At 42.8% G+C, this 21,702-nt stretch overlaps 1 protein-coding gene across 1 annotated transcript in view; it reads right to left on the reverse strand.

Moving 5' to 3' along the window:
- ak5 (adenylate kinase 5) overlaps positions 1 to 21,702 on the reverse strand; it is a 57,956-nt gene that overhangs the window by 8,867 nt on the left and 27,387 nt on the right. The window contains exons 7-11 of the mRNA XM_028428396.1: positions 21,046 to 21,136; positions 14,530 to 14,603; positions 6,820 to 6,865; positions 5,708 to 5,752; positions 1,042 to 1,205 (exon numbers count right to left, since the gene is read on the reverse strand). Of these exons, the coding sequence (XP_028284197.1) occupies positions 1,042 to 1,205; positions 5,708 to 5,752; positions 6,820 to 6,865; positions 14,530 to 14,603; positions 21,046 to 21,136 (420 nt within the window). The remainder of the gene's footprint in view (positions 1 to 1,041; positions 1,206 to 5,707; positions 5,753 to 6,819; positions 6,866 to 14,529; positions 14,604 to 21,045; positions 21,137 to 21,702) is intronic.

Here is a 21,702-nt window from a genome sequence, read left to right on the forward strand (position 1 = left end):
ATGTAAACATGAATGTCTATGGGGACTAAGTGGCCATTTGATGAACTGCAGATTTCCACAATTACAAGCCCCAGAAGTTGCCACTTGCACTTAAGTTGCAATTTAATCCCACTAACTTGTCCTTTTGCACAATGAGTTATTTTTGGAGCGCTCATATATAATGAAATGAATGACTGACAAGCAGTTGACTCCATGTGTGACCTGTTCCCTCGTTACTCCATGACTAATCAAACTCTCAACATGAGGTCTAAAGAGCAGATGAAGGAGGCCATTTACAAAAATAGATCCAAAAAAGAGATGCAAAAAAATCACTGAAGTCTTACAAAGACTTAGTTGAAAACAACTCAAGTGGATGATGGCAGGGCTCATGGTTCATGGTGAAGAAAAACTCTTTCAGAACAAGTCAGAAACACTCTGGAAGATGTAGGCATGTCCTTGCCTAAGTCTACAGTCAGAGACGGCTTTATGAATGTTTATACAGACTAGTGGTCACACTCAAGAACACAAAGGCCAGAAAACAGCTAAACAAGCCTGCCCGGTTTGTACTGATCAAACCAAGATGAACCAGAATGATGGCGGAGAAAAGTGTGAAGAATGAAAGGAGCTCATGATCCAGAGCACAGCACATCTTCAATCGGACACAGTGTTAGGGTATGGGCTTGTATCTCTGCCAGTGGAGCAGGGTCACTGCTGTCTGTTGATGATGGGTCTTATATGGATCTATACTCTGTGCTTAGATTCAGCCAAATGCTGCAACACCTATGTAGTGATGTGTCACATTGCAGATGGACAATGAACATACAGCGACAGCTACACAAGAGTTTCTCAAAGCAAAGAACTGGAAGATTCTTTACAGGCCAAATCAGTCACTTGATCTCAACCCGAGAGGGCATGATGGTTATTGACTGAAGGCAGAAAGAGCCACAAACTAGCAGCATCATTTAAATACCAGGTATCACACCCCTGAACACTGGGACAATCACTTCTATGCAGGACATGAAATGTTCCCTCAGCATGATCTCATTGTGACCACACACTGACCTCGGGCAGCTGCTCTCCGCCTTCCAGGGCGTCCCGCAGGTGGCGCCCTCTCTCGCTGTGCGACTGCAGCTCGTTGCACAGCAGGTCACCCAGAGTGACGCGACGCAAACCGAACCGCTCCTCCATCCGTTCACACTGGAGATCTTTACCAGAGCCTGGCCCACCTGCAGAACACACACACACACACACACACACAGAGCAGGAATAAGTCCATGTCCTTACAGATGACAAAAACCCTGAGCCTAAACACAAACTTAGGGGAGGATGACAGAGGGAGACAACAGGAAATTGTCAGGAAATATGAGGGACAACGGAACCGAAGCAGCTCATTTAAACACAGACATGAATTCACTTTAAGGAGCGGCAATATCCCATCGGCCTGTGCTGTGACGCTTGCAGATGTTTTTGCAGGTTAACTGTATTACATGGCCATGAAGCTGTGTGAAGCAGTGATTTATCAAAAGCAGCCTTGAGCCCAGTAATAAAACTCAGGACGTGCTTCATATTCATCAGCATGCTCCTTGCGCCTGAATGCCGCTGCCCTCCGCCAGTGTTCAAAAACAAATGTCCTCATCACCATTTCCTCAGAGAATGCGGACAGATATGAGCGGGGCACAGCTCACCCAGGGACGACCATGAGATCAGAGGGGTCCATTAGAACTCGAGGAGTGGAAGGTTATGGATTTATTCATTGTACATTCATCACCTCAACACTGACTTAAATTATTCCCCAGCCTCAAACTGCTGCACAGCCAGCAACACCCACCCACTGGACGTATTCCTCTGCTGCCCGACACCTCTGCCAGGAAGTGAAATAATGACCCAGAAAGCCCAGAGAAGCTTGTTAGTGACTCTCCCAGTTAGTGGGGTCAAGGCTGCTTCTGGTTCTGTGTGTAAAAAGACTTCTCCCTCTGAAAACACAGAAAATTAATTTATTAGCTTTAGAGAGTTTAATTGTTTTGCTCGTTTGTCAGTGTCAGGGTGAATCAGTCACATGTTACAATAAACTCCCATCTTTGTTGACTTAAAAGTCTGCCTAAATATTGTGTCACCAGTTAGGCTCTGTTCACACTGGAGAAACAAACACGTGTCCACACTCAATCCGGCTTAATTCAGCTTGTTTGCGGTCCTCCAAACAGCTAGGTGGTGCCTCGTAATATACAGAGTCCGTTCAGGCGGTAGGACCGCATGTGCGCATGCGCCGCTTGTTCCTTTTTTTTTTTTGGTTTAAAAAGCAGTTTATTCCTTTGTAGCCCTGTGGAAAATAAACCCGGGGCAAAACTGTCATAGTTCGACGGTTGTTTACATACGGCTTTTGTACGCGACCCGGACACTGTCCCCGTGAACCGGAAGTATCATGTCGCTAGCCGGATTCGCTAGCTGCATTTACGTTCAGACCTGAGCCACATTTGAGCCAATCCGGCTAGATCAACCTCGAGAGGTGGATTGAAATATAGCCGGATTCGCGGTGTATCCAGGATATATCCAGATACTGCCCGAATCCTGCTCTAGCCGGATTGATTTCCCCAGGGTGAACAGGGCCTTAGTGACATGCAGAGAAGTCACTACTTTGTCTGGATGTGTATGTCTTTCTTTTATTTGGTATAAAATCCAAACACAAGTCAGACAATTTGCTGAGCTTCATTTGCACGCTGCCTCTACCAACCATCCCACCATGTGTGAACAGAACCATCACAGCGCTGTCCTCCATCAGAGCCAAAGAGACAGATGGAATGTATCAGAGAGGGAGATGCAGAGACGAAAAAGAGACAAGGCAAAGAAGGCCATGTAAAGTAAAGGAGAATCTCCTTTTTATGTAATGTAGTAATCAGTGCTACATCCCTACTCTTTACTTAAAGCCTCAGTGAGAAATTCTTTTATGTTAAACTAAATTAGTTTAAATGACAAATGGCTTCTTGTCTCCACTTTTTTAAATGCATCAGTTTTCCAGATTAGTGTTGGATGCTGCCATGATCACTGTTAGCAGATTCCCTCCGCAAAGTACCAGACTGAAACCTAAAAGCAAAATAAATGAGCAGCAAAGAGCTTTTCCATTTTCACCGAGTAGAAGAAAAAGAGAGAAATTCTGCTAAAAAAACAGGTTGTGGAAAGAAATTTTGTTTTTTTTTAGAAACTTCCTGTTAATGTCGTCATTGTTGCCTCACACACCAACAGCACGTTTAAATTGGAGTTTGATTACAAGGATAAAATTGTCATTTTCGGCAAAGAGCTGACATAAAAACGAGCTGGTAGAGGGTGCAGTGGGAAGGGGAGATATACACAGTACATGTCATGTCATTTCTCCCTAAGTAAAAACCTCACATTAGCATTTCCCTCAGGAGGCATCGCTGCTGCGCTCTGAGGTAACTTTCCCTCACTGTTATAAAAGGTATCGAATGAGTAAATAAACATTAAACAAGATAGAATTAGTCTCTCCCAACTTTTAATTAAAGCAGTTGGAGAATATCAGTGCACTGACTTTAATGTGTCCTTTACCAGATGCTCACAGTTGACATTTTAAAGTTGATTACTGGCTATAATACTACCTCTGTGCTGTTCAGAAAGTGTTTTGCACCACCCTCTGAGCCCGTCTTCATCTAATACCCTCCCAGAGTTGGACAGACAGATAACCTTAATTTCCCCTGCAGCAGAGAAGCTGGTTCATAAAGAATGAGAGGAAGTAACGGGGTCAGTAGGAGGACATGAACCGGTAGTTTTTAAAATGTGGGTGAAAATGAAACTTAGCAGCAGTTGATAACAAAACAGTTCGCAGTGTCAGGGGGACTCAACCTCTGGACTCCTGAATGAAGCTTCACTGCCAGATGCAGACATAACTGAATGCTCCATTAGCATAAACGTAACCATGTTTGACTTCAATCACATCACATGGTCATGGGCTGAAAACTTCTCATGCAGGAAGTATGAGGTAGAGTCCAAAAGGGTTTTGTGATGCACTGGAAGGTGGAGACAGCATGAGCCTGTGGTAGATGATCCCTTTTATCAAGTTGTAGAAAGGGCATGAGTTGTAACCATGGTAACCAAGCCCCAAATAATGATCTTTTTCTAAAACTAATATCCTGGAATCAAATATCAGATCAAATATACACTATATACCAATGTAGGACCACATGCTGAAGTGACTCATGTCTTATTCAGAAATTGGGATTTAGGATTGGATTTCTGTGTCAGACCTGAAAAAATCTGATCTGAGTCACTGATTTGAGTCTGATTTGAACGTAGCTGTCGGCAGCAGACGGTGACTCCATCAAGTGTCCCCTGCCTGATACCTGGGCAGCTTTACACCAGTCTCCTCACTGGCTGGCTGACCCTCTGCTGTGGCAGTAATTCCTCTGCACATCATTTCAGTAGCTCCAGTATAGAAGCTTTCAAATCCACAGTGAGCATGCAACGTGTGACTGTTTCTGTAAAAACAAAGTCATCTCAAGGACGAGGAAAAGAAGGAAGGATGGCATTTCATCTCATATAATGTAATGTGTAATGTAGCTGCATTGTTCTGCTGGGTTTTTTTTGCACTTAACGTCTAAAAGCAAAACGATATAGCCTATCACTGCATACATAACGTGCTCATATTTACAGCTACCTCTGTGAATTGTTTCACATTGTGCTGTGAGCAGCCTGCAGGCAGAACAACGGCAGGTGAAAGCTTCGGGAGCTGGTTTGAGCCGACTTTACAAGCATGCAGATAACAATTAAAGCAGGTATCCACAGCAGTAAAAACAGATGTTCAGCTCTTATCAGCTGACACAAATACGATGAGACATGCTCTCAGGATGATCGCAGGTAGTTGTGAACACTCTGAACGTTAGCCTGCAAGGACGGCCTCATCATTATGTGGTATGAGTTCTGCTCAGGAGACACACTGAGGTGAGAGTTGTGAGAGTTATTACGTGCAGGTGACATTTTCCTCCAATTATCTGCTCCAGCATAAGAAACGACTCTGTTTGTCAAATATTCCGACAAACCGGTGTTGACTCAGATCAGCTGGGATTTGACGTGTCAGTTTCCATGAATAGAGGTTTTAACGCTAATACACATAACCTGCCCAGGTGTGACAGAGGACACACACACAGAGCAGTGATTAAATAATCTTTTAATGGCCGTATCTTTAGTATTTTTCCGTGGTAGCGAAGTTGACGGTGTCCCTGATCTCTCATTAACCTTCATCTCTTGGTCCTGTCTTCAATTAGCAGACTGGGCTGCGCTGCCTCGCTGCACTGTCACAGCATACTAATTGGAAGCATTACAAAGTGTTTGTGTTTATTTCCAGATAGTTTACTTAAACGTTTAATTATTGACTGCGCACAATTTACTCTGGGAGCTGCAGTTAAAATCATGTTGCAGATAAAACATTTACAAAACCTCCAAGAAGACAAGATATCTGTGATGTTTTCACAGCATGATAGAAACAAATCTATCAAGACTTTTATAGCTTAATTATGGAAGAATTGCAATATTAATATTGATTAATAATTGAAGTTTTTCACTTAATTATTGATTTAAATAGAATTAAAGTTTAGCTAATGGCCAGTTGAGCCTTCAGAAGCTGCTCATTATCACCCTGTGAGTCTGCATTTGTTTTCAGCTCCTCCTAATGAGGTAGGCTCCACTAGTGTTGAGGTGTGTGTGTGTGTGTGTGTACACGTACCCATCATGAAGATAACCTTTGGTTTCTTCTGTTCTGTACAATAACCTGTCAGAGGGAAGAAAGTCACAGTTTAGAAGAACACATGCACAGGTCTGAGCTTCCTGTCTTTTTGAGGACCACCACTGATGCTGAAACCAACCTTAATGACCACACGTAAAGGCTCAAGTCTTATCAGCTGTTTTAGAGGTTATTCCCCTATTTAAACCTGTGACGTTTCAATGACAGCGGTGTAGACATTCATAGTTAACACTCGGTCTGCTTACACATTTATTTGGCTTGATTTAGTCATTAAAACTACTTGGTAAGGTTTAGGCGGAGATCAAAGTGACTTTGTTGCTCTCATCTGATCCATGATCAGATGACATCCGGCAGTAGATCCATATGTTTCGTTAGCATATAGACATGTGTTGCTTTGCAAGCACTTGATTGGGTACAAAATATATATGAGGGCAGCAGTGGCTCAGTGGTAGAGCAGGGTTGTCCAATAACCGGAAGGTCGGCGACCCCAGCTCCTCCCTAGTCGTTGTTGTGTGTCCTTGGGCAAGGCACTTTACCCGCATTGCCTCCAGTGCACTCACTGGTGTATGAATGTGTATGAATGGATCGGCGGTGGTCGGAGAGCTGGTAGCTTACCACTGCTGGGACCGGGTCTGTTTTGATTTCAGCCAAATGTTTTGCACAATTCCCCTCTCAGTTTTTCATTGCAGCCAAAATGAATTAGATCCTTATAAATGTGGCTCTTGCAATTTTTTTTGCCGCAGAGTAACTGTAGGTTTTTTTCCTCCTCTCAGTCCTTAGGCTGCAGGGTGATGTTAGCATAGCGGTGGATAGCTGATGAGATAAACATCAGGTCTAACCAGCAACAGTGAACCAACAGACGAGCCTCCCCCTACATTACCCAATCAGTACACACACACACAGGGAGAGGTCCATTCAGGCATCTGGTGAATCACAGCTACATGACACTTGGCATTTACAGAGATAGAAGAGTGTGCTGTGAGTAAATGCTGAATGAAGTCAGCTGTGAGTTTATGAAAGAAGGAATAAAGGGATGAGGTTTGTTGGCTGTGTTTTTGTCATAGCTTATTAAAAAATTATTTTAATTAGCTTACTTTCTGTTGTTCCTTCAGCGTACCCGATTTCTTCCTCCTCTTCAACCTGGAGAAACAAAGAGGTTAAAAGAGGATTCTGTATTTTTTGACCCAAAAAAAAAATCACAATTTTTGATTCTGGTTGAAAACTTGATTTGCTGATTTCAGAGTCTGATGCTTGCTGAGGTCTGGCTTGCAGCTCATCCCAAAGGTGTTGACTTTTTTGGTTAAAAAAACAAACAAAAAAACACAACCTCTTAATGCAAGTATGTACACAAGGGAGATGTTCTGCCCAGAAACACAGGATGTCCATATGCGTGTTTGGTAAGAGAACATGGAACCATAGAGGCTTTGTCTGAACTGACGGTCACACCACCCTTTCAGTGACAGGCGGCTGTGGAGGTGAGAGAGGACTTATCTGTAGAAAGTGTTCAAGGAGAAACTGGGCTTTCACTCGGCCTTTTGAGTGTGGCCGTTTAGATGAGGTATAAACACTTTTAATTTGTGACAAGGTCCGACAACTTCTCTTAAGTAGCTCAGGCAGACTGTAGAGACCAAGACGGGAAGAAGGAAACGATGTTTGCTGCAGCCAATGACCCCCAAAAAAAGAAAAGATGTGCAAGGTGGAAATAATTTGTGGCCCTCGATCGCATGATTGCATCAGTCAGTGTTAGCTCATTACCAGCTGTTTACCAATGTTTAAGTCCATTTCTAAATATATCTGTAATTAGAGGATGAAGCATTAAGGATGATTCAAAAGGAGAAATTTAATGGACTGAATGAATGTACTTTTGATTTGAGACAATCCCCACTCTGCTGCCTCATTTATATTCAACTGAACAGAAGACGTTTAAAATGTAGATGTTAATGAATCATTTATATGGAACTCAGACACGCATCGGTCATGATACTGTAGCAGTGCGTCATTAAAGTGTGCACGGAGAGTCAAGTGCACTTGTTGAGTTCCTCAGCAGCGTCTGTCTGCAGTAGAAACTCCAAAAAAGGAATCGCAGACATCCGACTGCCGTCCCCTCATCCCAACAACGTTGTACACGTTTCCTCACCTCCACGTTTTGTGTCGCCTCATGTGTGAAAACATGCAATGTCATATTTATAGGACAAATGTGTGAATGCTATAGATTGAGTGATCGTACTGAGCTGAGGGTCATTATACTGAAATGTTTTTGTGTTTTATTACGCTCATCTCACAGTCATATCAGGTACACTGACGTCAGCACTCTGAACAGTAAACAGTCTCGTCATCAGGCAGTGCTCAGCACTAAGCAGGCACCACCAGGCTCTAAACTTAATGTAATCAGATACTTTCCATCCATCCATTTTCTTAACCTGCTTTAACCTGTCAGCTCTCAGTTATCACCTATCAACTGTCAATGGGCGAGGGGCGGGACAGGCTGCCAGTCTCTCGCTGTAACACAGAGAGACGGCCGATTTTAGATTCCCCAAAAATCTGCAACAAAGCCTGCAGAAATACCTACCAGATACACAGCTGTTATCATGTTAGCATTTGTTGTCTAATCCTATTGATTTACACCCAGCAGAGTCTCTTTGATGGACTGAATCATACAGAGAGCCAGCTGACTGCCAGAAAACAACTGAACCTCCTCTGCAGACAGGTGACCAAAGACAAAACCACCTCCTTTAAGTCAAAGTGAAGCCTGAGAGTAGCTGCAGATGGAGTACAGTAGAGACTAAAGTGCTGTGAGTGTTAAATAAATGGCGTCAGTGTGGAGGAGTGCTGGGTGCCAGTGACAAGCCAGCTTGGCATGTGGGTACACCAACTGGTCTGATGACTCAGAGGGAGAAACTCATGCACAGCATGCAATGCTTCCACGTGATGGAGACGAGATATGTATATAAACACGAACACACACACACACACACACACACAGCATAAAAACAATCTTAATTTCTAGGTGTACTAAAAGTCGCACTGTGTGCGATACCCACGACATCACATATACACAATCACAAACACAGGCTCCTACGCAAACATCCAGAAACAACACCTAAAGTGTAAATCTATGTGAGGCTGTAATGCTCGTTATATTCCACCACACAGAACTGTTGATAGATGCTGGAGAGACTCCTCTGCTTCTCTTAGATCAATCTGGGATGAAGTCTATGTAGTTAATGAACCCCAAAAGCAACAAACGGCATAAGATCCAGCAGTGATGGGTCGGCATCCATGACCTGTAACATTAACCCCTCGCTCCCTGCACATACAGCCTAGCCTAAACTCATTGTAGTGCTAACACTCTGATATCTGGTAGCAGTACACCCCTATAATGCTAACAAGCTACCATTACAGCTGTGAGTGCTAACGGTAGTGACATTATTATTATTATTGACTTGTTGCTACCTGACTGGAGTGATGCATTTGCACCTGTGTGTGTCTTGTGTACACATCAGCTGTGTGTTGGTGCCAGTGCAGGGAGGAAAGCCCTGGTCCAACAGTCACTATAGTGATATTGGCGGGTTTAATCTGGACGTACATTGGTCGACCATCTTTATTAAAAAGGATCCAGTCATGAAACTAAAAGGAGGATTGTGATGGTGACCTGCCCAGGACCGCAGTCTGTGTATTGGATCAAACATGGCTGAAGTGTGCTCATATCGTCTTAGACTGCATTTTGGAGATTGATCAGACTGTGTGAACCTTTTAATGAATAAATATTTGATGCAAACTGTTGTCCACTAAAGTGGATCATTATATCTGGAGCTTCACTTCTAGTGTGCCTGAAAATAGCTCTGACTGCTTCTAATGAAGCAGGACAATAATGTTGTTACCAGCAGCAGGGGGCGCCTCTCAATCTTCATTTCCTTTAAAAAAAAATGTAATTCCTTCACCTCCTTGTGGGCCGGCTGTATGATCAAATTAAATAAACTCTGGCTGTCGCCCTCAGCTCATTCTTTTCAAATGTCAGGACTGTGATATTGGGCTGTCATGGCTGTCACAGTGAGCTTGAAGAGACTCGGGTCAGCTGATTAATGTTTATCATTATTATCACGGAGAGCGCCGCAGCATGGCGTCCTGCACATTACTGCACACGGCCTGAGACTGCCATGATGTAAGCTTCCTGTAGTATTGTTTAGTACACATATGAATGCTGTTACAGCTAATTAGCCTCACTTGGAAGTAAAACTAAAACAAACTGCAGAGTCAGTTATCCACACATCACTGCTTCATTCACTACTTTCTGCTGAGAGACTTGAAGACACACATAAAGAGTGGAGGCTTGTGGGTAATCCTGCAGCTGCTGGCTGGAATAATTCCCTGTATATTTTGATGCTTTCTGGCTTTGGCTTTTGAGATCAGTGGTGACTAAACCTGCTGCAAGCTACAAAGTTCAGAGAAGCCGTTCAATATTTAATAATCAAATGATTTTCTGTGGACTATTCCTTTAATGTCACTGGGGAAAAAAGGGATTATATGATAAGAGAGCACCTGAAGGGTCAGAGAGGGATTTTTTTTGTTCCCTCACACTAATAAAAATATGTTTTTTAAGATGACTTAGTGTGATGGTCAGGTCCTAAAGAATCAATGTGGTCACTGTGGATTTGAGGTGGAGCCGTGTGGCGAGGGCAGAGCCACAACCAGACAACAAAAGACTTTTGAAATGGCATGCAGTGGAGTAGAATATTTTAGAACGAGGGAGGCAGCAAGTCCTCACGTAAAGATAAATGGTTACAGTTAGAATTGCAGGCCTGTGTCTGTGTCGCCTGTGTCAGATCTTGTTATATTGCGCAGCCAGTGGTGCTGACAGAGATAATAATGAGTTCACATGATGCATTTATTGCTCATGACTTCAAGCCAGTGGCTCTGAGCTCAGCTGCAGCTGATCTGCCAGGCTAAAGCTCCGCCTGTGGATGTTAACAGCCTAAAGGTCAAAGGCAAAAGAAATAACTAGTGTTTAAGTATTTATGTGCCCTTTGTGCCCTATGTGCCTATTGTGGATTCTTTATTTAGACTTGGTTGAGTTTTCTTGAAGATGTTTCACCCCTCATTCAATAAACTTCTGAATGAGCAGCAAAACATGAAGGCAGCAGGTCCACAAATTGATCTCTATAATAAAATGTCCAACATGTTTACTTCCTGGTACAAATGCTGGATGTATCTCTACAGAAAATTGACAGTTAGACAAAAGGCTAGTTCACTACATGCAGATTGTGTTGTAAAGGTTTAGATCATGCTATTTGACGGTGGCCCACCTACCAGCAGCTAGAGGTGTGGTTTAGGTGTGACGATGGCAAGAGGTGATCTGTTTGGGTAAAGACTTGAAGAGTGCTTGCCGTTTCCAAGGATCCTGTGGCTCCTGGTAATACATCACCCGGCATGTCAGGTGGATGGAGAAGCTTATTGCAGCTGGGAGAATATGTGTTATAGAAGTCTCTTCCTTCTTAAATCCAACCAAGAGGCATTTGGCACTGCCAGTTGTACTTTAGAGGCTCTTACTAACACCATTTATGAATTAATGTGTCTGAGACACCAAGACTTGTTGACTAATGTGAATTATGAAGATGCACTTTCAAATATTACTCAGAAACGCACAGCTGTGCACGTTCTTTTATCATGAATAATGCATTGGTGGCAGACACTAAGAGATAATTGGAGGAAAAATGTCCATTAGATTTGACACCAAAGACTCCGAAATAGCCGCTCTGACTTGCTGCCTCCTCCCTCTGCCACTGTCTCTGGATAAGCACGCTAACAGCATTCAAATCCATCTCATATCTGAGGCCACAAATGCAGGTTGACAAGGCGCCTTGGTTCCACTTCTCAGAAAGGGTTGAACAGGGGGTTGAACAGGGTCGGCTTTTGCTTCTGTGCCTTTATCCCGATTGTGAATGTGTTTGAATATCGACAAATAAGTGACATCACTCGATAATTATCGATCAGCCTCATTTAAAGTTCACCTTTATCTGGCATTACAAAGAGTGTTCTATTAGGAAATCACAGCCGGCTGTGACGCCCCGGAGCGACACCCTGCAGGATGTTGTGTCAGGTAGCAACAAAACCCGACAGCGATGTAATTCATTTTGTAAAAAGGGCTGATGGAGAACAAACGCCACAGGCAACAGACTTCAACAGGTAGAATTGTCTTGCAGATTCTCTGTGTGTAACAGTCTTAGCGGGGGTAAAGTAGGGTGAAGGAGGTTTTCTGAGTGGCCCTGGTTTGTAGCACTTAATCATCCTCAGAAGTTTCCATGATTGTCTTGACAAAGTAGGTTCTTCTAAGACTTCTCCTCCATGTTCATTTTGCAGCGGCTCTCAGGCGTCTTTCAGATGTGTTTCTGAAGGACATCCCGCTTATATATTTGTCGTCTGCGGTTTTTGTCTGCGTTTACACTCGTAACCTTTCACGTCATTTTCCTTCAGCTTTCTTTATGCTCAGGTTTTCATTCACTTTGCAGCTACTTCCCAGTTTTTTATATGATAAACCCAGCAATCTATAACCTATAATAAAAATGAAAAGAACAAATTCATTATAAATCTCTCATTACTTTACACTTGCAGCTGGTAGAGCTTTGAGTTCTTATGTTTCTTTGTGCTTTGCACACCTGGACTTGGACACTTTATTGCTACTGACAGATACTATCAAGCTCTGTCAGATTGGATCGGAATCCTTTGTGAACTTCTGTCTTCTCAGCAGATTATCTGTGGGATTTAAGTCTGGGTTTTATTGGTGTGCAGAATGTTGAACCTCCTCCCCAGCCTCAGGTCGTTACACTCCAGAGATGATTTTATTTATGGATGTCTCTCTGTATTTGGATGCATTTGTTTTTTGTTTTTTTGTTATTGTAAAGGGTGAATACAATTCTTTTTAAAATCCATAAAGACACATGCAGGGTCCAAAAATGTGACTTTTTTCATTTCATTCATTTAAAATCAAATTGAGGTAAAATGCAGAGTAAAACAGTGAATGGAATAGTTTGGGCTAAAGAAGACTCTTTCACCACATTGCTTCCTGTCTGCTATACGCTTCATCACTTTTGCTAGTAACAAGTTCAAACCTGAACTTGGTGCCACTCTTAAAACTGAGAACCAAACCGTTTTGCCTGTAAAGTCAGCTGTTCAGGGAGAGTGCCGGTCTTTTCCTCATTCACAGCCCATATAAACAGTGAAGTGACTGGACCAGAGCAAACCTATTTTCTAACTCGCCGCCATTTCCACATCTTTTACAGGATCAACATGAAATTGCACCCTTTTGTAGAGTGGTTTGGCATGGGATCTTCAAAAGATTGGGAAACATGAAGACGGTCTTTGCAGAGTCTGCAATAAATTCCAAACAGTTGAGCATGTGTTGATAGACTCCTGGATATATAAAGAACAGAGAGAGCAAGTATTTTCTGCTCTACTGGAAAAAGGAATTAACAGAACATCACTGCGAGGCATGATAAACCCATCTGAAAACCAGCCACAGATTGTGAAAGCAGTTTTGAATTTTATCACAGCGACAGGAGTTCTCTTCCTCTGAAATGAATGGGAATACATCGAACCATTACCAAACTTGACCTGCGAGAGACCGACCGTGAACCGGAAGTCGCGTCATCCTATTTCCGTAATGCACACACTTGAATAGCATCAGAGCGCCTAGTTGCTACCTCTCCAGTTTAACAACATGTCTGCTAAATATAACGCATTAAACAGCGATTCTTACATCGAAGTTAGTCAATATAGACACCAACACTTCAAGGTAAGTGCGGAAATAACCCAAACATATCACTGTACGTGCTGGTACAGTGCATCACAAGAGGGCGCATATCCACGCAAACCTTGGTTGTTTCCATCTCCTAGTTTAATTTTTGTGTTGAGGACGGGCTGCATTTGCATAGATTAGGTCCTTCTATTTAAAGGGGGACAAGAACAAGACTTAGAGCCTATAGTAGAGTCCAGCTGGGAACATGCAGTTCTTTCCTCTTGTATTTCATATTTCATTAGTTTATATTAGTCGATGCTTAAAGTCCACTGATGCTCAAGTCGAAATAGAAAAGGTATAAATAGAGACATAAATAAAGAGGAGAAGGACAGAGCCAGAAATAAAGATGGCAACAGAAGGGAGGTTTTTTTCTACTTAACTACAAGTGAATTACTGCTGAGCAAAATGGCCGAACTACTGAGCAGCCAGCAATAAACAGACTGTTATCACAAGCAGTGTGTATTCCATAGAATGACTGAAGGTGCTGACAGAGAGTCTCTGTATACCTGACACGCTACCTATAGTTGGAAAACTAGGAAAAAAAACGTAATACTGTTTCCACAAATCACAAAAAAACGGAAAAAGGAAGCAACGAGAAAGAGGGAGAGAGGCAATTTGTTTGGAGACACTCGGTGGATGGAAAATGAGACAGAGGTCAGCGTTACGCTTTACTGACTGCAGCAGAGGATTGTGTGGAGGAATGAGGTTCATCTCGCCAAGCATTACACAACAACATTCACCATCTCAGGACATTTCAGCGCTGAATCATCCGGCCTTTGAAAAGATGAGTTCACTGTTTGCCATTTTTGAAAAGGTAATTTGCGGTTGCCATTTATGTTTTTGAAAGTAGGAGATGAAGCAGAGGGTGTGGAGATGAGGGGAAAGAGGGAGAAAAGGAGAGCGAGATCAAAGATGCTGCTGCTGCTGCTGATAAAGCTGTCATGAAAGTGTCTCATAATAATTCATAACAGAGTTTCTGGTGATGCAATTAAAGCTGTGAGTTTGAACCTACCTCGTCGTATTTGCAGGCAACATCTGCCAGGCTGCTGGTTTCACCCAGCAGACTGAGATCCAGCTCACTGGGACCTGCACACAGAGAAACACACAGCGACCATTAAAATGTCATGCAGCTACAGGCTCAAAGGAGCTGCTGTCATATAGTGCATGAAAGGTGACTGATAAGTTATTAGCCCAAGGATGGATACACTCTAGAGGATTTAACGGTTGTGTTTGGGCCCGATTTAGTAACGACGGTGGGGTGGATCATGAAGGCTTTTTGGAACTGGTTTATTATGGAGCCTCGGAGCGTCCTGGTCCATGCTACAGCTGCATAAACAGCCAAAGAACGCAAACAGACAGGAAGCAACTCCAACCACATGATGTGTGCTGTACAGATCACACAACCACAACACACCTGTAGTCTTCTCAGCCGAACTCGGATTTAAAAGAAAAATGAAAAAAAAAAAGATGTTACACATTTTAGGGGATTTTACATAAATATAAATCCAATAATATAAATAACTGGATGGATGGAGTTGATTTTGAAAACATTGCTGTTGTGAAAGGCAATCAACAGCTATAAAAAAGATGTTATACTCTCCTGGTTATCATCAACAAGCATGAAATGAGATATGAAGTTGGTTGGATGTAATATATAATATAATATTCTCCATTCCATTTCTTTTTATGATACAAAAACTAAAAGGAGCAAGTCAATTGATATCAGTAAAATAAAATGTTATTTGTTGCCGCACCAGAACAGCCGGCAGACGATGATGTGCAGGTCTTGTCAACATTTAGTCCAGCATCCCTGGACCATACAACCTCTAGTGATGCTGGACTAAATGTTGACACGGAAATCCATCTTGAGACAATTCTGATTGTAAAAAGCTCTATATAAATAAAAATGGACTTGACTTATACTGACTCCCCTCTATTGTCCACAAACGCCTCGTAACAGACTTGTCAGCTCTGCGGTTTTTCTAATGATAAATCTGACCCCCACACAAATCTGTCCACAAAGACCTGAACCTGAGCACAATGTGAACTTCCTGCTGTCAGAAAGCTGCCTCTGGTGATGCTGTGATGCAGTGTCACACACACACAGCATCTTGCTGCCCGCCCTCAGTGGAAATGGGTCGTGAATAACACTTCCTGCATGCCAGCGTTTTCTGATTAAAGAAGTGGGTCTGTGAGGATGCTGCCACTTCAAACACAGGAAGGTGAAATCTTAAAATGCATTATGATAAAACACTTCAGAGAGAACTGGAACAATAAATAAATAAATAAATCAAAGTGTGCTCCGAGCAGTTCATTACTTGGTAGTCAGCAACCTGTCACAGCGCATTTCATCCCTGTGGAGAAAAGCGGCTGAGGTATGACAGCGGAGACTTTCTGTTTGGCCATGTTGAGACCAGTGATGTCAGGTGGCAGAGGCTGAGCACTCGTCAGCAGCACTTCAGCTGCTGCTGCAATAATAACAGCAGAGCGCGGTGAGGCTGGAGGACAGCAGCTTCCTCTCTCCTGTGGCACAAAAGGCAGCTGATATACGAAGAGGCAATTTCATTTTAAACAGCCGGATTCAGTTCTGTCGGCCTATTTTTAGATGTGAGTTAATCTTTTTGTTTCCTGCAGCTTCTTCTATCCCTCTCTGTAGTTAAAAAAGGATGCTGAAGTGCACATGGTGCAGATCGTGAACCAGATTTCTTTATGAGTAGTGCTCTCTGTGCATTTACTGGCAAAAAGTCTGCTCTAAAAAAAAAAAAGGTCATCAAGCGTTCAACTGCGTCTCAGTTCAGGGACTGATATAGAGGTGTGGTCTTTGTAGACTGCAAAGGTCACTCCAAATGTTAGGCCTGATGGAGGATTTGCTATTTCCATTAATGTTTTAGTAATGATGGGTCCTCCCATTACATCCAGCCAAAGAACAGTCTTTGACACCTGGGTGTCCACATTGACCACAAACTGGACTGGTCCACAAATGCAGAGGCAATATACAGGAAGGGACAGAGTCGCCTGTATCTACTGAGGAGACTCAAATCCTTTAACGTCTGCCAGACCATGCTGCAGATGTTTTACCACTCGGTGGTCTCCAGCGTCATCTTCTACGCTGTAGTGTGCTGGGGCAGCAGGATGAAGACGGCCGACAGACTCAACAAGCTCATTAGGAAGGCTGGCTCGGTACTGGGAGTGGAGCTGGAGTCTGTGGTGGAGGTGACAGAGAGGAGGATACTGAGGAAACTCCTCAGTATTCGTAACAACACGTCTCACCCCCTGCACGACACACTGCTGTCCTACAGGAGCACATTCAGCGGTAGACTGAGACTACCGAGGAGCAGCACAGAACGCCACAGGAGGTCCTTCCTGCCAGTGGCCATCAGACTGTATAACTCCTCCCCTTTCTGTAGGGAGAAGCGCTAGATAATCATGTCAGGCATCACTGTCATTCCCTCCACTGGTCTATATTTATGTTTACGTAGCACCTTACATCTCCATATTTGTATCCATGTATCATATATTGTGCTCATACTGCGTACTGTACTCTTATTTTGGATTATAGTGACACTTATACTCTTATACTCTCTACTGCATTTAATGTAACTTGATACCTCTGGCACAAGAATTTCCTTCGGGATTAATAAAGTTTTATCTTATCTTATCTTATCTTGATGGATGCAGCCCCTAAACTGAAACACAGCTTAGTGCTGCTGCTCAAACTCTCATCATCATAAAATACCAGAATGGATATGGAATAGAAGAATCAAGGTTTTTAAATGGCCCTAGTCACAGTCCAGACCTCAACCCAACTGGAATGCTGTGGTGGGGCCTTAGGAGGGCTGTGGATGCCCAAAAACATCAATGATATGAAGCAATGCTGGGAAGAAGAAGGCAGATCTAGGAGCTATTAAATCATGGAGGGTACTTTGTAGTGCCCACATGTTTTTTACTACCCCAAACTAATCTGAATGCAGGCAAAGGTGGAGCTGAGGTGACTGTGCAACCTCTGGGGCTGAGAAATGATGCTTCTTGGTTCGACCCTCATTGTAATGGCTGTGATCAGCTGTTTTTAGTGGCAGCAAGCTGAGCATTCTGGGTGTTTCCTTCTTCTTTTTTTGACATATCTTCTCAGCTCAGATTTCTCCGGTCATGTACTTATGTCCATCTTTTCACAAGCATATTGTAAAAGTAAACTTTAAAATTGCACTGCTCTCAGGATGAACCCCTTTCGTGAGGCTCCATTATGAACAAAACATACAATGGAACACCTTGACAGACGTCTCGCTGCTTTTAAAGGCATCTGAAAGTGCCGCTCCATAATTGCAATACAGAAGCGGAGTCATAGTGGAAAGCACTTTCAGGCAATTATGCCCTCCATAAGGTAAAAGTGTTACTATATTATTCCTTTTATCTTATGAGCAGTATGAGCTTCTGATTAGAAAAAAATCACCTGGTTCACTGGCAGTGAGTAATCATCACTGATTAATGACGTGCTAGTTTCTTGCATGATGTATGCAGAGACAGAGGTGTTTGTTTGTTTGCTGTCCTTTATCTGCGTCTGTTTAGTATTTTCAAGTCATGCCGTGACTCAGAGCTGGGTCGGGTAGCTGTCAAATATATAACACAAGGCTATTGTGGTGTCAATGATTGCTTGGGATGTGCGCCTCAGCCCTATTATGTGCTTGGCCTTTAGCATGTGATGGACACATTCAGGAGAAAAGTGGATATGGAGCCCATGTCTGGGTCTGTGTCGATGCTTTAAAGCAGGGAAATATAGTTCCGGGCGTCCAGTTTTAATCAGAATAATGCTCCATCTAAGCATGTTTTTTTGTCCTCCGGATTTACCCCGAGGTGCCATATGGTCCCCTCACAGTGACTCCTCACCTCCTTACATGAACCTCAGCCTCCTCCTGAGTGCAAATCTGCACCAGACTGTGAAGCACACATTACAAAAGCTTTTTTTTTTTTTTGCCAAATCTTGAGCGGCTTTTATAACGAAGGTTACTTTGATTAGTAGCCGACACTTCGTATCTGTCTTTACACCGCGTCCTGCTGTGCTGCAGCTGTGCCCGAGCGGTACAGCATGACATGCTGAAGTCTAAACTAAAAGTTTTATTAGTTTATTTATAAAGATGCTTTCAGAAGGATTTGACGGTCCACAGCTTTTCTCTAGTGTTTCCAGATGCTGTTTGTTCACCTGACGTTTGCTTCTATCAGACGCTCTAAATGAAATGTTTTGATGGCCTTGCTCTGAACCTGAACAGCCACATATTCTGTTAGTGTTATTGTTTCAGACATGCAGGGAATTGGTGCAGAAACACAGCAGAGGTAGAAGCATAATGAACAGAAAGATGAGTAAAATCAGGGATGGGACTGCACTTCCCGAGGAAAAGGCTAGATTGATTGCTGCAAATGATTTGCTCTGCACTGCTAAAAATGCTCAAATCTGAGCTAAATTGGCTGAAAAGGGTTGAAGAAGAGTTCAGCTTTATACAGCAAATTGTTAAAGCTGAAATGGTACCTAGAGTTGAACTGCTGTAAATCAAATAAAGCTGGTCCTTTATCAACAAAAAGTCCATAATATTCTAAATGTAAGTTGTTTTTTTCACTTATTTAAAAAATTTACCGGTGAAAAGGAGAAAAATGTGGAACTGTTCCTTTAACTGTTACTTTTTGGTTGGCAACATTTTAGTGTATTTTCTTACAAAAGTCGTATTTGCTTTCTTGAAATTAGAATATTCACACAAAAACACATGAACAATTTCTTCCTTATTACCGTCTCTTTAACCAGCAGTGCTAATGCATGTGAAGGCGACAGAGCGATGTGGCGTGTGGGCATATTTACACCCACACTCTGTTATGATGAAAATTAATGGCCAAAAAAACAGGCACATTTTGCCAGCACAGTTCAGTGAATGTTTTTCCCTTTAATTAAAGCTGTTTTTATATCTGTCAAATCAGTGCAGAGACGCCTGCCTGCTGAAAGACTGATCACATCTCTGTAAACATCACATTGGCAGGTTTTTACATAACACAGGTATCAATCTAACCTTGTTGGTGCTGTATTTCTCACACAAAGATGGACTAGCACTGCTTCACCGGTTGCTATGCCAACACGTGTGGTAACCAGGCAGCTGGTGGGTGATGTTTGTGGTTTGTTCTCTCTTCTTGTGACTATTTTGGAGAGGCCTTTCTACACCGTGCATGTGTGTGGCTGATGAGGACGCTCAGTACTCTGACTGTTATGGTATGTTTGGACCTGAAATCTATTGCAACATATTTCATCAGTGTTAGAAAAACTCTGATTCTTCTGTGTGTGTGTGCACATATAGACATGAACAGGTTAACATCATAATATTAAACACACTGTCTGTCTGTTATCACCTCACCCATCAAAACCTTCCCCCATTATTATTTAGGACTCATTGTCTGTAGCCGCCGTGTACTCTAATACAATCTAGACACAAAAATACAAAAATATTAGCATTAAAAAGAAACACAAATGAAAGAGGAAAAAAATGTCAAAATAAATATTGACATTTTGCTTCAGATGGGACGTAAACTCAAGGGAAAAGTTCTTTGTTCGACCCATTCTTCCTCCACATCATCTTGCAAATGTGGGTGGATATTACTCTTCGTCCTGCCTCATCTGACTTTGATAAAGCCTTTCCGCTATAAAGGGAAAGGATGGAGGCAGCCACTCCACACCTCTGGGTGTAAATAACAGAACAGCTGCCACATATTGCAGATGAAGATGGACGAGCCCTGTGTGACAAAACACACACATTTTCTTTATTAAAACTCCACGGCTGCTGTACCCGAGTCCAACAAAAGGCTTGATTGATTTATGGTTCTGTGTGCCTGATGTGCCTTTCTGCCTGATGTGCCTTTCTTCTAAGATGTAATTAGCGGCTGAATAATTTCAGCAATTTCTGCTGAACTGAGCAAATCATACTAACCTGCTTTGTTCTGTACTACAAGGTCACAGGGGGCGCCGGAGCCTATCCCAGTTGTCAATGGGAGGCAGGCAGGGCAGACTCTAGATAGGTCAGCAGTCTACCGCAGGGCTAACGTTGAAAGACAAACAACCACTCACACTCAGACCTACAGCTACCCGTATATTAGAAAAACCGAATAACATGCACGTCTTTGGAATGTGGGGCGGGGGAGCCGGAGTACCCTGAGAGAACCGACACAGACACGGGAAGGACGTGCAAACAAGATTCTAACCAGTCACACTAATATTAACTCACCATGCTCTTAAACATTTGGTGGTTGCCTGGTGCATGCAGGGTTAAGTCATTTGAACAGCACACAGTGTCACCTGTTGTTCTCAAAGAGCTCTGAGCAACAATATGGTTCCAAAAATAAACAGGATTAGGCATATTTAAGGTAATTTAGTGTGATTTAAAACCCATTAGTTTGTTGAAACATAATCTTACTCTGGCTTATTGTTTTTAAATATGTTTGACGGTTAAATGTCTCTAGAGGTGTCTCTGCTTGTGTTTTATAAGATAAATGTTCATCTCACCAGCTGCAGGCTCTTTGGAGGGAAACAGCTTGTTGTCCAGAGTCATGCTGATGTCACAGAAGACCTCTTCCTCGTCTCGGTCAGCATCCAGCTGAAAAGGAATAATAATAATAATAAAAAAAAAACAAGAGGTCATGACTTGAACCTGAAACACAAACACATTTGCCCACGCTCAGTCTGTTCATCCACTGTGACATCAGGAATGACACTCATTATGGGATCAAACATTAGAAATGAGCTGTGATGCTGTGAGCTGCACTCTGGGGTCATTTTATATTCAGTGCACGCCGGAAGCCTTAATAGCTCTAGATTAATTAGCTTTCCTTCTGTGTCTGTTGGTCTCTGTCAGGTCTCTGTCTATTCAGAGGCCATCTGACTTCCTCTGCACGTACAGTACTGCAAATGGACCGTGAAGAATTTGGTTTGTGAGTGAACTGGAAGTTGATTGATCCAGACTTCTCCTCCTCCTCCTTCCTAATCTGCTCTTTGGCTGTCACTCAGCTCAGATGAGGGCAGAACAGCTGAAAGGCCGAAGATGGTGTTGTGCATACAGAGATAACTACAAAGGCTCCAGGTGTGTATCTCTCAGCAGGGCGGCCTTACTCCAAACTAAACAGAGGAATACATGAATGTAAGGGGTGGGAGTATAGGTAAGGG

The sequence above is a fragment of the Parambassis ranga genome, chromosome 17 (genome assembly GCF_900634625.1).
Source record: "Parambassis ranga chromosome 17, fParRan2.1, whole genome shotgun sequence".
Lineage (NCBI taxonomy): Eukaryota > Metazoa > Chordata > Actinopteri > Ambassidae > Parambassis > Parambassis ranga.